The 17,302-nt window shown below is 39.9% G+C and overlaps 2 protein-coding genes across 16 annotated transcripts in view; one reads left to right on the forward strand and one right to left on the reverse strand.

Moving 5' to 3' along the window:
- The window catches only part of NEK1 (NIMA related kinase 1), a 51,963-nt gene extending 35,937 nt beyond the window's left edge, over positions 1-16,026 (reverse strand). For 6 of the 14 annotated variants that reach the window (XM_042015049.1, XM_042015057.1, XM_042015056.1 and 3 more), the window contains exons 1-11: positions 15,884-16,017; positions 12,785-12,933; positions 12,608-12,704; positions 10,532-10,629; positions 8,860-8,943; positions 8,379-8,446; positions 8,170-8,256; positions 7,071-7,125; positions 5,472-5,672; positions 2,992-3,052; positions 1,156-1,313 (exon numbers count right to left, since the gene is read on the reverse strand). In XM_042015049.1, coding sequence (XP_041870983.1) covers positions 1,156-1,313; positions 2,992-3,052; positions 5,472-5,672; positions 7,071-7,125; positions 8,170-8,256; positions 8,379-8,446; positions 8,860-8,943; positions 10,532-10,629; positions 12,608-12,704; positions 12,785-12,901 — 1,026 coding nt within the window. In that variant the 5' untranslated portion in view covers positions 12,902-12,933; positions 15,884-16,017. Of the gene's footprint in view, positions 1-1,155; positions 1,314-2,991; positions 3,053-5,471; positions 5,673-7,070; positions 7,126-8,169; positions 8,257-8,378; positions 8,447-8,859; positions 8,944-10,531; positions 10,630-12,607; positions 12,705-12,784; positions 12,934-15,027; positions 15,084-15,419; positions 15,613-15,883 lie in introns of those variants that run through there. The other 8 variants (XM_042015050.1, XM_042015052.1, XM_042015051.1 and 5 more) reach the window with 4 other exon arrangements.
- A 101-nt stretch (positions 16,027-16,127) lies between these two features.
- CLCN3 (chloride voltage-gated channel 3) overlaps positions 16,128-17,302 on the forward strand; it is a 66,026-nt gene continuing 64,851 nt past the window's right edge. Inside the window, exon 1 of one of the 2 annotated variants that reach the window (XM_042015059.1) lies at positions 16,128-16,260. The gene's annotated coding sequence lies outside the window, so the exon portion shown is untranslated. The remainder of the gene's footprint in view (positions 16,261-17,302) is intronic. The other variant, XM_042015061.1, reaches the window with a different exon arrangement.

Below are 17,302 nucleotides of genomic sequence, written 5' to 3' on the forward strand. Positions count from 1 at the left end.
TCAAAATAGCAGCATTACTGACTCCTTTTATCCTTCCCAGAGGACATTTCCTCAGTCTCTCCCCTGCCACCTTAAGTCTCTGGGCAAGTTGAATCAGTCTTGGCTGGTGAAACCCATGACAAAGACCAATAGATGGCTGTGCAACCAAGCCTTAAAACACATAAACCTTGTGATCTCATAAGGACACACAAGAAGTCTGCACTCTCCCTTCTTGCTTTTTCAAACTGTGTTTCACAAGCCACCAAGGTCAAACAATGAGCTTTTCTCTAAACCTCTGATAACTATTGAACCTCATGGATAATTTGTATCTCAAGGATAATTTTCTATCCACCTACAACTTTGACAGATGGATAGACCTCTTAGTATTATGTTCCCTGAAGTGCCGTGGAGAAGGAAAAAAAAAACCCAAACAAACCCCACAACAATAACAATATTACTTATTCAGAAGAAAATGTGAACTAGTTCTCTTGCTGAAGTGGCAGCCTCTTGGTTTGCTAGTTGTTTGGCATGTGCATATAGCTCAAAACTAGCTGTAGCATAAACAACTCCTGACCAGGCAGTAATTAATGGAATACAGAGAGAGGGAATAGAAGTTTTATGCAATAAGGAATACAGAGAAGACAACAGGAAGAAAGATCAGAAGTACTCTATGATATACAGAAAACTTTCTCATTAGCTCATGGAATTAAATCTGGGAAACTCCTCTTCCAATTACACAGTTTCTCTGGCTGACGACACTTTGTGAAATGACTAGAAAAAGTTTGCATATTTTGAAAATTTGAAATCATTTTGGAACAAGGAAAAAAGATGCAAAGGTTCTTATCCAGTGTCAATGATCTTGGTATACCTGACAGGCTTCCAATGTTTGTAAGAGTGGTTAACACCAACAAAGCAAATGAAAACAAACGAACTTAACTCAGCTTTGGAATTAAAACCCAAACCTGAAGGAGTTTATAAAAATTATATTAAAACCAACTGAACAAGCAACCAATAAAGAAGCAAGGCATGCATTTAAACTACTAGTTCTACTTTCTCTGCAGGTGCGTGAGGCATGTCCACACACCAAGACACTTTTAAAAGGAAGACATAGTATTTTTATAGCATTGAAATAAGGTATGAACAAACCAGTTCAATTTAACTAACTTAGCTTCTTACCTGCCTAGTTTTAGTCAATGGCTTCTTCTCAGTAGGCCTTTTAGGTGCACCACAAGACTTCCTGATAGTTAAAGGCACTCCATATTTTGCAGCAGGTTTGGTAATTTTCTGAGCTGGTGCAACTGAAGTCAGTGTTTGTTCTTGAACTGGTCTTTTAGCTGAGAAGAAAGAAACCCACAATAAAACCCCCCTGGGTTTGAGCTATCCAGGCTGACCAGTGTATCATATTTCCCTTTCCCAAGGTCTTAGAACAGCAAAACTGGAGAAAAATGGGTGAAATACATGTCAGGGATCAAAGTTGTGTCTAAGGCCCTGCCAAGTATGGTCTGCTGCTGTGCACATCGACAAGACAATGAAGAAAACTTTACTGTTTAACTGGTGGGAACTTGTCCCTTGAAAAAGAAACAATGTATTGGTCACTCAGTGGGAACTTAACCTGTGAAAGAGGCACAATGCACAATGGAGCTCTTGTTAGCATGGAGGTGCTATCACGAGCTGTGGTGGCCTCATTTCACACGCTGGCCAGGTGTGAGATGATGTGGTAACTGGAAAAATTCCACTCCTGAGGAGGAGCTATGAGGTGCGGTTCTGGGGTGGAGGGGTGAGAAGGACAGGATGCACAGTGTCGATCTAGGGGACACCTTGAAGGTGCACTGCCTGCCCGCCCCTCCTGCATGAGCACCATGCTCCATCTCCATCTCCTCCTGCCCAGCAGCTTTGCAGGAATCCAGGGATTAGTATGTATTATTTGCTACTGCTAGTAAGAAAAGTGAATTTGCTTTGCAATCACAGTTGAGTTTCAGGTTTTTTGTGCATGAGCATCCTCCTGAACCCAAAACAAACTGCTAACATTTCATTCACATGAGCTGATATATTAATACCCAGTTGTCCAAAATAGCTTACCAAAATTCAACATTTGGTAAGAAATACAAGAAAACAATTCCTGTGCTTTTGAATCTTAAGCCTTCAAGCTGAATAACTGCCGCTTATTTCAGCTGCCTTGCTTTACTGTACAGTGGTCATGCACACAGGGAAAAGGTTTCCTAATGGAAAGACCTGTCTCCACTAACAACACTGGACTAAAACCTGCAGTGTTAGTGTCAGCAGAAGGTGAGTTCTGGAAGAGCTTTAATGGCCTTCAGGGATATTGTTTTCCCCATAGAGTTCCTGAATATATGCCAATATTGTGGGTTTGATTCTGTGTTAGCAGGGCTCTCTTACTACAGAATAGGACAGCAACACTCTCAAAAGATACCAAAGCACTTGCCAGAACATCAAGTAATTACAGGGAAATAAAATAATTGTGAAGGGAATCTAGGGGGAAAAAAAAGCAAATTAATGCAGTAAAATGAAGCAAGACCATCTCAATAAAATTAATCTATTTTGTTACCACTAGCAGAAATTTTACTGAATTAGACTGAAGCCAGGGATTTATCTTGGAATCTCAAATTAAACCTCCCACACTTTTTTTGGAAGAAATCGTACTTCTCATTAGCCAACTGTCATTACTAAGGGGTAAGTCATACAATCACAGCATACGAATTAGTCCCATTATTTGCAGTCTACACTGCCTCCTTAAATTTTGGAAGTGTAGCATACTGCAAGAGGAAAAAGTACACTTCATATATTACAGGCCCATAGTTTGTATTTGCCTTATTTGTACCCAACATACATTCAGCTCCCCAGGTGAGGGGAGGAAATTGCTTCTCTTCTTTTTTCCTGAGAATTCTACAGTTGGGTATAAGAACACACCAAAAAAGACCCCAGGTAAAGAACAAAGCTATATACACAATCTTCACAGAGCTGAATGCAAAAGCAGTGTAGACACTAACTTACCTGGTGAAGCATGTGGTCCAAACTTGTGTAAAATTTTGTGACTGAATTCTTCTGCAATAAGCTAAACAAGTTGAAGAGTTAGTCAACAATACTTGTGACCAAAGCTAGGAAGAACTCATTTTCAGACAAGTGTGCCATTAGCAGTAAGCATCTAACTAATAGCATTTACTGTAAATTAAATCTAAGTGAGTACTCAAGCTTATGCATTCAATCTAGTATTACTACCACCAATATGAAGCTGGAGTATTTTCAAACATTTTTGGCATAATTACTCAAATAATTTTAAAAAGCAATTTAGTCTGACTTCTGGGTGGCACGTTATCTCATTTATGAGCTAGCCAAGAATCTAGAAAATTGCATCTAGAAGATGCAATTTTTTTGCATAATTCATTTTGGATTTCTGATTAGTTGCCAAAGTTCTCCTCAATTTCTGATACAGCTTGTGTCAAAAAAAATAGTCCTTTAAATATGTTTGAAGTTTAAAAGTGTTGCTAATCCTTTTCAAGATGGAAAGATGACCACATATGTGGATATCTGGAAAAAACATACATGGTGTGTTGTTGTGAGGCATATCAAATTAGCATAATAAAATACAGAAAGCAGTCTTACTGAGGTGAAAAATTTGAGATTAGACAAAAAATATTTAAATATTAATAGGCCATCATCTTAAATACTGGAGGTAGTTCTGACCCAAACACCTCAAAACCTACATAGTAGAAATGAAAAAATTCAAGGAAGAGCAGCAAGGATAAATGAAAAGTGTCAGCTCAGGAATAGTCTTTACAGAATCTTGAACTACCCAAATTCCTTTGATTTGTTTAAGAGTCTACCAGTCAGTTACAATGGATGCTGAGGAGTTAAACCTGAAAAAAAACCAACACGAGAACCAAAGTACAGAACCTAGGACTCTGCACATGATGGTACATCAACTTTTTAATCTGTACAGTCTGGCATCAAAGATTCTGTAAGTCAGAAGTCACACATGACATGACATGACAGTTTCCTACTAATGGTATTTCAGTCATCTTGAAGCATTTATTTGAGCGGTAAGCTGTAACAACTGAAGTATGATGTTTCCAAGAAAACACCTTTACTGACAGAAAAGAAACCTGACTCTCTAGTATCTTTCAAAGAGCCCCTCTTCTTTTTAAAAATTGGTGCTAATTTAGATCCACTTTTTAATGCAACTTAGTAACTATGAAGATTAAGAAAGAATTTACATAAATCTACAAGACTGATTTCCTGACATTGAAGAACAGGATTTCAGCAACAGTTGCAACATCTTGAAGATGTCAACCATGCAATAACTTTTAAGCTTAGACTAAGGAAAACAGAGCAACAGCACTAGCCAAGGGTGATACTCAAAGAAAATAAGCATTACATCTGTGTCACAGAATGACCACCTCCAGCTGAATATGCATGTACCAGTGATTTATGCCTTTAGTAAAAGGTGCTTTCTGTGTGGGGGTTTTGTTGCTGTTTTTAAGATCAGATAGCACTTCCAAGTCAAACAAGCAAGCTAAGTATTCATACTCAGTCTAGGACAAATTCGTATCACCATCTGGTGATAGAGACAGTCTATTACTAATTATACTTTGACTGACTAACTCCAAATAAAAATTTCATTCCATCTACTGGAAATAAAATCAGATCAAACTACTACTGTTGCAAAGGTTAGAACAAATTTATCTGTAAAGATTTCTGAATTTTACCTTTCTTTGGGACTTCAATCTGAAGTTGAAAGTCTATTTCAACACAACAGAAATTCCAATTATATATGGCATTTTCATGGCATTTCTTTAGTTGTGAGTTAGAATCCATTAGAATTCTTTACACAGCACTTCCTCCATGTCCTTTCTCTTCTGTATCTATTTACCTCCTATCAGTACTATTATACACCTGTTAATCTTGATCTCTTTTGACTAGATTTATATTAAAAGGACATTATTAGATACCAGATGATATGAATAGACTCTAAATGGAACAGGAAGCAACTTCTTTGAGGGTATATCCATATGATATGTTTAAACCTCAAGAAATTTAAAGACAATTTTACTTAGCATTATTTTCCAGAACAGGCTCTCAGGCCATTCCAAATTACAAACAAAAAATGGATTGAAGAAATTCTATACAGCAGCAATGCTGAAATTATTGACAGCAGCATTTTATGAAAAGATGCGTATCTAAACAAACCAACATCTTAGTCGTGATTCCTCACAATACAGAAAAACACACAAAACAATGCACTTCAGAAAATGTTAGTTTAGATTTACTTATGGAAACTACCAAACACTTAATAATTTGAGACTTTTGTTTACAGTTCATGGTAAAACTATTTTTTCTTCAACTGATACTGTCTATAAGAGCTCTGGGGAATACCATTACTCCAGCTTTCCATGTAATATATTAACACTAGAATAGAGAAAAAGGAAAGGCCTACGATGTTTTAAGCAAAGTTAGAATTAAAACTAACTTCATACCTCTGGTGTGAGAAATTTTTCAACCCGTTTGGCTATAAAGTTTTTCTCCAATATGGAGTTTACTGATGGTCTGTTCCTAGGATTCCTTTTAAATAACTGGGACAGCAGATTACGTAGGTCATAAGAGTAATGCATAGAAACAGGAGGAAATGGTCCAGAGATTATCTTCAGGACCAAGTTCTTCATGTTACCAGCTTCAAACTGTGTCACACAAGGAAGAAAACAGTTACTACATATTTCTTATTGTCTGTCCACATGCAAAGCTGCACATACAGGTGGATGAGGAAAACAAACTAACAACACACCTTCCTTTGCCTCAACATACACATTTTCAAGGTCAACATCAGAAGTTCAAAATTATCTGTTGCCAAGTATTCCAATTAAATTCCAATTAAAACCACATCACAATACATAGTATTTCATACCATGGAGACATAAATGTTGCTAACAAGTAATTATTTCTCTCCAGATCTAGACTGACAATGATATATAACTAAGGAAAAAATAATTATCTGCTTGGTCTCCTCTTCCAAAGACTTTGAACCACCACATGGCTTCTGCCTTTTTCAGCAAACCCCCATTTCAAATGAAGGAATGTAAAGTATTCACACTCATTCAGGGTGAAATCCAAGGGAAGCTCAGACTTCAGCTTAAGCTCAAGAAACAGAGAGCACCATTTCAATTCCTTTGTACAATAAAAGGAAAACAATTCATATTACCCAGTTTACAGAAAACAAATTGTTGCCATCAACTCTCAGAAAATTCAACACTGTCAGCATTGTTGCCACACAAAAGACCAAGCAAGAAGAAATTACAAAAGCTTGAAATGAAATTAAATCCATATTCCTTGAAAATATTTCTTTCCATTTGCATGTTGTTATAATCTTTCTCTTTTAATAAAAATAGCTACTAAGAAATCCCAAACAAAACAAAATCCACAAAAAAAAATCCGAAACAGGAAACAAAAAAAATTTCTTCCCTTCCTAACAGAAAAATGAGTGATGAAGACATACTCTTCAAACTACACATACACATAGAGAGAAGAAAAAAATTGAAAAAGGCAATTCTTCCACCTTGGGAGTTTTTTCTAAGCACTATTCCTGTTCTAAACAGGAATACATCATTCCATCTGCAAAAAAGCTAAATCCAAATTCAGACTTTCAATGAAGCTTTCAATGAATTCAAGCTTTTTTGGGGGAAAAAAAAACCAAACCAAAAATCCACAAATAAACAAACCAAGAAACCCAAACAAAAAAATACAACAAAAACAACAAGACACCCAAACCAATCAAACAAAAAAAAACCCTCACAAAAACCTCCCACTACTCCTAACATTCTTTATTACAACACCTAATGATTTTTTCAGCTATTACAATCCATTAAAAACAAAAGTGCCAAGATATCTGAGAGATTGGCATGAAACAAAACACCAATGAAAAACGTTGGTTGGCACAGGAAGCCCAGATGAAAATGCTGAAGGTAATTTCCAAACAGCTACCATGAAAGCCTTTCATCAACTAAAATATATCTGTGTAACATCAGAAATAAATTCTGTTTGAAATCACTATTCTTTTATAGACACACAAAGTTTCTACTCACCGCATGTTTAAGTGTGCACATTTCATAGAGAACACAACCAAGGGCCCAAATATCACTAAATCAAAGAGAACATACTTTAAAACTTAGTTCTAAGATAACATTGCCAAGTAACTTATATCTGTGAAGTCTATTTTTGAAGAGAAAAAGGGTGGATTTTGAGTGTCTACAAGCTCCCCTGAGTTCTCTGACCCTGCAAAATCCCAAGGAAAAAAAACCCCAAAACCAATTCATCAACCAAAATAAGGCCACTCTGAAAACCAGATGATGCTATTTTGGCTTCCCATTTAGAACTTTTCATCTGAACCACCTCAGCCACAGAAATGAGACAAAATATGGACAAAGGCTTCTTTTGTTTAAATATATACATTTGGCTGAGGTCTTTGAATTAAACAAACAAAACTCATCACCTAATGCAGCAAATACAAATCTCAAAGGCAATTTACTCTTTTTAGCAGTGACTAACCTTACCCTCACTCATTACAGAATGCAGTTAGAATACCATTGCATAATAAATCCCATGTAGAAGAAATTAACGGGCAAGGAATTGTAACAATTTTTATCTTTTAGGCACTCACAGCAATAAATGCAACAGCTTAGTGCAGTGGAAGGGTAACTTACTAACAGCAATTTAATTACACTGGGGACACTGTTGCCAGGTACAGGCTGCTGCCAGGGCAGCAAAGATGTAGAGCGAAATATCTGTAGGACCTTGGTATCTGGAGCAAGCTGAGCCATTCATCTGTGTACATCGTGGGCTTAGATAATCAAATGACTGTGTTTCATCATCAATAGAGTTTCACATTGCTAGTGCAAAAATGAATGCACTACAACCACTGTGCAGATAAGCAGAAGTAGAGCCGCAATTAAGAACACAACTAGATTTAGAACTTGGAGCATTAAGCTAAGTCATCTCTCCACGACATTGCTTTCTAATGCAGACCTACTAAGGTCCCACTTCTACAGTGAAGCTCAATACCTACTTGGGTAAGAGACAACCTAACAGATGTTCACCATTATTTGATTAGAAGAGCTTTAGATTCCTAAAAGAACTAATTTTCTTATTTTTACCAAAAATGTTTTCTAAAATCCTTATTAGTACCTTTTATTGTTGTAAGGCTTGTTCTGACATATTTCAGGCGACAAATAGTACGGTGTTCCTATGCAAGTGCGTGCCAACTCTGCAGTACTAAGAAAAAAATAAGGATAGATGTTAACTGGTTAACTCACATGAAGTGCAGAGATTGTGTTTTCCTCGATCAAAGCAACTTAAATTAAGTCAGAGGAAAAATAGCATCAAAAAGGAGTTACCTGTTCAGAACTCTCGCGATTCCAAAATCTCCCAGCTGTATTGTTCCATCTTTGGTTAAAAATATATTCTTGATAGAAAAATGTTAAGAAGTTTGTTAATTAAAATATTCATACAATTGCACACTTTTTGTTCTCTACATGTCTTGAGAAGAAGAAAGTTTTCTACCATTCAATCCCCCTAAAGTCATTGTTATTGACTAGTATGGAACACCAGACTTACAAAAGTCCTGCTTCACTAAAATGAGAAAACTCCACACTGTCAAACATAACCTTTTCTGTCCCCACATAAATATGTAACACGTAGTTTCATCAATAATACGTAGCTTCATCGAACAGCCTCATCTGTTTGTATAAATATATAAATCTCCTGCAGACTGAAGAAGTGTTTCCAATATTAGAAATGTTTCCAAAAACAAACTAGCAAGGTATTAATGCAATCACTTGGAAAGACAATTCAGTTTAAAAACAGCCACCTACATACCTGTGACTTTATGTCCCGATGCAAGATCTTTCTATCATGTATGTGTTTTAGTGCTAAACAGATTTGTACAAACCAATCCAGAATCTATTCATAAAAGAAAATACAGTATCAACGTCACCATTTATCTGAAAACTTCCCCACTTACAAGATATTATCAAATCAGATTTTTAATTATAACTATGGATTTTACCTTCCTCCCCTCTTTACCCTCTTCATTTATCCGATAGAATAATTAAAAACTTAATAGTATTGTCACTATAATGCAAACCTTTTAATGAAAGATGCTTATTACCCAAATTTGATATTAAGCTTGAGACTACTATTTTCATTATGTATTATAAACCTAGAAGAAGACGGATTTGATTGGCTAAAATGCCTAAGATGTGGAACTTGCAAATTAAAAGATTGTACTTTTGCTGTAACCAATAGAACAAGTCTTCTTGCACTCATTTAATCCACTAGGAGTCTAGAAAGCCCTACTGGTGCTCACAGAAACACTTATTTTATATAGTAACTTTGTTTATCTTATCTTAAAAAGAAAAATATTACAAAGTAGATTTTGATGAGAAAAGCAACAAACATCTAACTAGAAGATTATGAACAATGCCCTCTTTTTGGCAAATTTGCAAAAATCACAATTTAAGAAGTAACTAATGACAAGAACTCTGCCATGTGAATGGTAGTTTTACATTCACTACTTAGAAGTACGTACATGACAAAATTAGAGTATAATGCAAGGCATAATTTTCACTTTTCCACCTGGAAGTCCTCCTTGTAAAAGTGAGGTCAAATGAGAAAAATTAAAACTTTTACAAATTACATCCCAAATGTTTTGTGAATACCATTTTCTAAATACTATAAATAGACCTAATATACTACTAAGGCTTTCCAATCCCAGGTAAATTGAGATCCTACTGGACGCAGACATAAAAGCATAGAAACAGTTTACAAACAAACATGACAATGCTAACAAAAAACCCACCCTGAATCCTACATAACTTATTTTTACTTAATTTAATAAAATCTGTACCTAAAATCCTCTCATTTCTTCCAAACTCTCCCACTTCTTTTTCACTACAAATGACTTTATAACCAGTTTTGTGGAAAAAGAAAATATATCGGAAGTATATCAGCAGAATATTAAATTTTTATTAATGGCAAGATGACCTTTGAATGATGCCAACTCCGTATTTCCATATTTCATATTATTGTAGTTACAAAGTATATTATTTTATACTTATGACATATTAAAAGCAGTATTACAATACAAAAATCCCATGCCATTACATCTTTAAAAACATTATTTCAAAGGTTGAAGAATATTCAAGTTGTCTTTCAGTATTTTTCATGTCTCAAATTTGGTTTCCTTCACAAGAGATCCAATTTTTTTAAAAGCATCTTACACATCCAGGCAAAATCTCAAGTAACATAACCAAGACTTCCAGCTATATTTTCTTTCTGGGTTTTTTTTTTGGTGGAGTTGGTTTTTTTATTTGTGTTTCAGTTTGGTTTTGTTTTTTTAAGATGCTACACTGACCAATGGCAACAAGAATGACTATTTGAGAATATCCTTTTAGATTAAGCAACCACACCTATAACCAGAACCAAAATAATTTAAAATTCATGAAAAGGTATCCTGCAACAAAACACTATAGCAGCAGTTTGCTGTTACCTGGTCTTCAGAGAACAGGATTCCTTTCTGGGCATTTATTTTTTTAAATAGGTCTCCTCCTTCACAGTAATCCATCACTATGTAAAGACAGCCATTTTCTGTAAAGTAAATGACCAAGTATTTCAAAAACACAAAAACAAGACCCTTCTTCACTTAACTTTCCAAATATCTTCACTACAATAACAGAAAAAGCAACAAAACATTTACTTTTTCACGTGCAGCTTCAGATATAATTTATTAGTTCATTTTTTCAAACTTCAAACAAAAATACTATTTTGAGTTTCACAACCTAATTTTCCCATTTTGGTAGCACTGGGTTATTTTGATAGGTAGAGAAAAGAATTACATCTGTTGAACCAGTGCCCCAACACAGCATTCAAAACCACTATGAAATTAAAGGTGTCATTTTATGAATGCAATATAAAATCAATATTCAAACTGCTTTCAAATATCCTATGGATCCCCCACCCGAAAAATAGGGATCTTAATTTGCGCCTCTACTTGCCTTGTTCTTTCTTGGAATTTTACCTGGACTTGCCAGAATACAACCACCATCAGCTGTCATACTAGACATGCAGTTTATTTCAGTCTGAAGAACAGTAAGAGAACTTCCAGCAGACAATGAGAGATGGAAACAATTATTTTCTCATTTTTTAATGAAATCTGGGGAGACTTCAAAAAGTCCCATGCAAGTTTCCAGAAGGAGGTATGAACAAATATAATACATTCTATTCAAAGTTATGGTTTTCCCAGTTACTGATGGGAAAACAGGTTAGGCAGAAGCAAATTGCAAGCTGCCAAAAGTGTAAGAGCTACACTACTCACATACTAGGCGTGATTTTGAGAACAGATGAATAACCACAGAAAGTCAGTCACATGCTGCTCAAAAGAAAAGAGCTCCTATTCTACGAAAAAGTCACAGCACTTAAAAAACTTTGAATAAAAATCAATTGAATCATCTAAGTCACTTAAATTTCACTCCCACAGAACGCTTCTGAAATCTGCTTTTCAAAACATCAAACCTTTAAAGCTGTTTCTCTATTTGGTGACTTTATTATTATTATCTTTAATTAGGATTATTTTAAAAGATGATTCTAAGAGTCTGGACTTCTTGCACATCTATTGCTGAAATAATTTACATTTATAAACCTTATATTCAATATATTCAAAGACAATGTGTCCCAGCAATAAAGATGCAACACCAAGTCTTGTGAATTATGGACTACAGGATCTACCTTGTAAGAAAAAAGGAAAAAAGCAGTCTTAAAGAACAGGCCTCTATCACAAAGAAGGCAGCACTGTGCATTTCTAAACCAGAAGTGTGGCTGTGTAATATGATTATGTTGCAAAAATCTAATTTAATGAATAGAAAAAGTGAAAGCCCCAGGTGAAAGACGTAAGAAAGTCAGCAGAAAGGAGGGAAAGAAGAAGAGACCAGAATCTCTAAACAGCACTTCAAATAATATTTAGGGACTTTTAATAATATTTTAACTTTTATAATGGGGTTTTGGAATCTTTTTTCTGTTCTGCCCATTTCCCAAGACATGCACTGTGAAGACAATGTAGAATTCTATTTCTCCTTCCTTTATAGCCCGATGAAGTAAACAGTCCCATCTATTTTTCCAGCTCTGAAAGCAGTATGATTGCAGTTACTGAAGACTGAACTCTAAGACAACAGACTTGGACATGAAACTGCTCTTGCTAGGTTATCAATATCCAAAATTAGACTGTAATTTAACCTACACAAGCATTCCAGTTGCTAAGGTATACACAAGTATTCAAGGAGACTTATGCTCTGGAGAAACAAGAGAATATCTTGCATTTAAGCATCAACCAAAATCGATGCATGTAACATACAGTCATGAATATTTGTTACCCTTTTTTCTAAATTACAATTCTTTTTAAACATGGATGGGAATTGTGAAAAAAATACAATGGAAAATAATTGAAGTAAGTAATAAAGGTATGAAAAATACTGATTAAAGAGAGAAAACTCCCTGACTTTTAGACTAAATGCAGTAAGTAGTGCAGAGTCACTCACGTTACTTCAGGTTCTACTGTATTAGTTCACCTTACCTTCAAATGACTCCCTATACAGGACAATATTTGGATGTTTCATGTTAGCCAAAACAGCAACTTCTCTCCTTGATTCTTCTCTCTCCTTATTTGACATCTTCAGAAGGAAAATAATGATTCATGAGAACAGAAACACAAAAAGAATGGATCAGGAATTAATTAATAATAATTACTCACCTTAGAGATGTTTATTTCTTTGATAACATACTGTTGGCCATTTTCTTTAGCTTTGACAAGTATTGCTTTCCCAAAGGATCCTTCTCCAATCTTCCGTACTTTGATATATTTATCCATAGTTCTTGTCTTAAGGCATCCTTACTCGAGTCCTGGAAAAAAATAACAACACAAAAAAACCACAAGTAGATTAAATTAGGTGTACTTAGCAATCTAGCCTGATCAGGTCATGGTATATTTTTTTTTTTGCTCGAAACATTGATTCATTTGTCTCTTCAGTTGCTTTTCTGTAAATCATCAACTCTTAGTCTCAATTCTGTTTTGGTATAGTTGGCTCAACAAGGGCCGCATAACTAAAACTTATTTCATCTTTCATTTTGACTAAAAAGGATCTGTTTTATCTTTAAATAATCAGTGCAGTCAGTGCCAAGGCTTCTGATTCAGCTGGCACACACATCATAGAACTATAGCACTTGGTTGACAATCTTTCGTTCAGCTTTACTTGGAAGAAATACAATGGGGGCGAGGGGAATCCCTATGCATTGTTTCTTAAGAAGCACTAAATCCAGGTTTTTTATCACTATAACGAAGCTAAAGATGGACTGAATTACACAGATCCCCACCACATTTTGAATTATTATTCAGTAAAGAGAGGTGTGGTCTTAAGTCTGACTGAAAGACTTTTTTCATATTGCATATAAGACAAATCATTACAAAATAGTGCAAATCACTATTTTTCATGTACTGTCTGACCATTTAGACTACCTTTTCAGATTAAAAGGAGTATTCAGCTGAATTTTGATGGTGTTTAAGGTTCTATATTAAAAAATACTTTGGTAAAACCAGGACACTAAGGAACTGCAAGTGGAAGCTTTGGTAATACACAGATGTGTCAGAACAGCAAAGGGAAAGGGCAAAACAAAGACCAAACTGACAAATGTCAGAGCAAATTTACAGTAGACTAAAAGATCATATTTTTTACAGCAAAAAGAGCTTCCATACCCTGAGGAAGTTTCCATAAGCTGAAAAAGACAAAAGGGTCCTACAATTTTCTGCATTTAAGCCTCACTTGCAAGAACTAATAGCATTTCTGCTTTGCTGTGTCCAGCTTCCTTCCAACAGGAGATCCTAGTAGCTTAGATCCATACTTCACACACATCACAGGTCTCACAAACAGGGTCTCTCCTCTATTTGAGATAACGTTTTTGTGTTTACAGAATTACCATGTACTAGACACAGATGCTGCTTAACAGGACCTATACCATGAAAGCAGACTAAAATGAATAAGCTTGATTAGCATAGCACAACAAAACGAGAGATCTGAAGTAATCTGTTCTGCAAAAGAGGAGATGTGAAGCCTACTAAGACTAAGCATAACTACCAGGAAATGAAAAAGTTAAAATTACAGGCCTGCAGCGTCTTGGTAAGGTTGTTCTTTTTTCTTACAGCGCATAAAGATAGTTTAATGTTAAGTTGAACTTCTAAACATAAGAAGGACTGGTATTAACTGCAATATTCTCTTGCGGGCAACTGTAAAAGCACAGCAGGTGGGACACAACTTGAACTTCGCATTACTTTACTGAAGTTCTCTTCCTTCCCTACTTTATGAAGCAACCAATGTTGTTCTACCGTTAAACCAGCTGCATGTGTAGCTTAGGGCTCCTACTGCATGCTGCTCTGTGCAAATACAAATGGTCAAAAACCAGCCAGTGGGAGAGAAGTTACAGTTCAGTCAAAGCGGGTATATAATCTTCTATGAGTTAGATAGCTTATTTGTACGTGTGGCAAGGGAAAAATAGGCGTCCTGAGAAAGAACATCAGCGCCGACAGGGCGTTGTCTTTTCAAGCCCAGAGCAGTAAGTCAGTTCACCCACCACAGACACGCAGGAAAGCGGCGCAAGTCACGCCCCGAAGCAGCCCGACCGACCAGAGCGCACGGCCAGGCCACGGCCGCGCGTACGGGGAGAGGCAGGGCAGGACAGACAGGACAGGGCAGAACAGGGCAGGGCAGGGCAGGGCAGGGCACGGGCCGAGACGGGCCGCGCTCCGCAAGCGGGCCCCGCCAGGCCGCCGCCCCCGCACAGCCAGAGCAAACCCAGCACCGGGGCGAGAGGCGCGGCCGGGAACCCCCCGCCCCAAGGAGGCTGAGAGAGACCACCCGCTACCTGCCCGGCTCCGCAGAAGGGCGGCCCCGCCCGCCCCGTCCCCACCCTGCCTCAGCTTCCCCCGCGCCCACCCCGCCATACCTGCCCGCCGCGGCCGCAGCCGCCCAACCTGGCCTCGCGCCTGCCAAGGCCCCGCCCCCCGCCCCTATTGGCGGCCCCGCCCCGCAGCTCGGCTCTCATTGGGCGAGCCCGCACCGGGGCGGGGCCGGGGCTCTGCCCGCCCGCCCTTTCCGCGTTAGCGGCACTTCACCCTGGTAACGCGCGGCCGGGGTCACGTGACGGGCGGGGCGCGTGCGGCTGTCAGCGTTTTGTGAGGGGGGAACCTCCAAAACCAGCTACAAGTGTTTCATGAACGACCCGCGACCCACAGCACCGCACAGCCCGGCACCGGGGTATGTGTCTTCCCAAGGACAGCCCCGGGGCAGGGTTCCTAGGGGGAAGCGTGCCCCGGCGGGGCTGAGCGCAGCGCTTACCGGGGAGGGTCGGGCTGCACCTGTGGCTACTCCGTTCCCGACTCCAATGCGCGCCTTAATAGCGCCTAGGGGCAAAAAGCCTCGTGATTTACAACGCGCTTTCTCAGTCCGAGTGCCACGATTCATCACCCGGTGGGCACAGGGCACGGCGCCCTCCGGGTTTGTTAGCTTTGCACATAAACGGACCAGCGGGCATTTTCCTTAGGAAAAATAAAAAAAATCCACCTCTTGACATGTTTTGGCGGAACTTTCATTCGCTGTGTTAAGTGAACCCCACACTGGCCTCAGCACCTCGGCTGGCAGTACCCAGGAGTTCTGTACCCAGCCCGATACCTGCGTTTTCTCTGCAAGTAAAACCCTTAAGCTCTCGGGGCCCCCGCAGCGCCTGGAATTTAGAGGCGGCGCAGTTTACCCTGAAGCCGAACGATGCCGCGATGCACCCAGCATCTCTCTGCCTCCTTTACCTGGGAAACCGCCTCCACCCCGTTCTGAAGCGCGGGACTGTCCTGCCTGCCCCTGGGCCCTCAACCCACCCTTGCAGCGAGGCAGCCCGGCATGGGCCCCTCCCGGGCCGCCGGGAAGCCGCGCCCCTCTGCGGGCGGGCGGGAGCGGGGGGCGGACCGCGGGAAGCAGAATCAGCAGTGACGGCGATGGTGACCGCGGCGGCCCGAGGGGCGCCGATTCTGCGCGGTGGGAATCCCCGCCCTCCCCGGGCCGAGGGGGCGGTGCCGGGCGGCGGAGCGGCCGCGGGTTCGGGGGCTGCGCCCGTGTCCCGCTGGTGCTCGGAGGGAGGATGAGCCAGCGCCTCCCAGGGGAACAGCGGGCGGCGCCGCCCGCGCAGGTACGGGCGGGTCGGGTCGGGGCAGGCTCGGGTCCCCCCGCGGCCCAGGGACACGGCACGGGAGCGAGCGGGGCCGAGGCGGCGGCAGGAGGGGAGCGGGCGGCCGGCAGCCTCCGCCCGCCGAGCGGCTGCTGCACCCCCGCCAGCGAGGCGGCTCCGGGCGGCCGGGGGCGGGAAGGGACGGACGTGGTGGCTCCTCGCGGACCTCTCACATCGTCCGTGCGCCTCCCCCGAAAGGCCGGGATGAGGGGGGCAATGCCCCGCGTGTTCGCACAGCGTAAACACAGCATGTTTACACCCTGTCACCCCATACCGGTGTTCTTCCGGGCAGCGCTGGTGCGCACACAGAAAGCGAGGGGCTCTGCGGCTGGGAATATCCAGGGTCTCCTCCCCACGTAACCAGCGCTGGAAGGATTATTCTGCATGAGTTGCTAGCTTTATGTTGGCTCATGGGTTTGGCTAGTAGGGCCGCTCTTGGGCAATGGAGCGAGGTGATGGGCTCCTGTTGGAGCCTCGTAATTAAATGGGCGTGCAGGTCAGCGAGGTTAAAACTGAATATTGACTGCATGATTTCATATTATCTTCCCTACTTGTGCAAAATTCTTCCCTTCCCTAGCCAAAACCACAGAAATGGCCGTAAAACAAGTGTGTATCAATTCTCAGCTGGAATGAATGGCTGTGAATGTGACAGTGGAAAATCATGTGCTTATAGTGAACTATGTTCAGTGTAGCATAGTAAATTTGCTGTGTCACACTTTGAAATACGAAATTAGGTAAAATAGGGCCTTACAACCAAATTTAAAGTGTTGCTGGGACTAACCTGTGCTAGAATAGATGCTTCAATATTTTTGGCAACATATTGATAAGTGGTAGTCATTTGGGTGTGAGGACTTACACATCATTTTTGAGGGTGTGAGACATCTGAAGTTTGTAGTGCAGAGTTTGTGAGAGAAATTTTCAGGTGAATTGGTGCTTTTTGCTTTTAGATGCTTTTCTTTTTGGTAGACCTGTGAAAGGGTTTATGTTCTGTATCCCTTAGCAA

Source organism: Corvus kubaryi, unplaced genomic scaffold (assembly GCF_017639235.1).
Source record: "Corvus kubaryi isolate FWS band 111438036 unplaced genomic scaffold, C.kubaryi_AGA036_p1.0 split3-131, whole genome shotgun sequence".
NCBI lineage: Eukaryota > Metazoa > Chordata > Aves > Passeriformes > Corvidae > Corvus > Corvus kubaryi.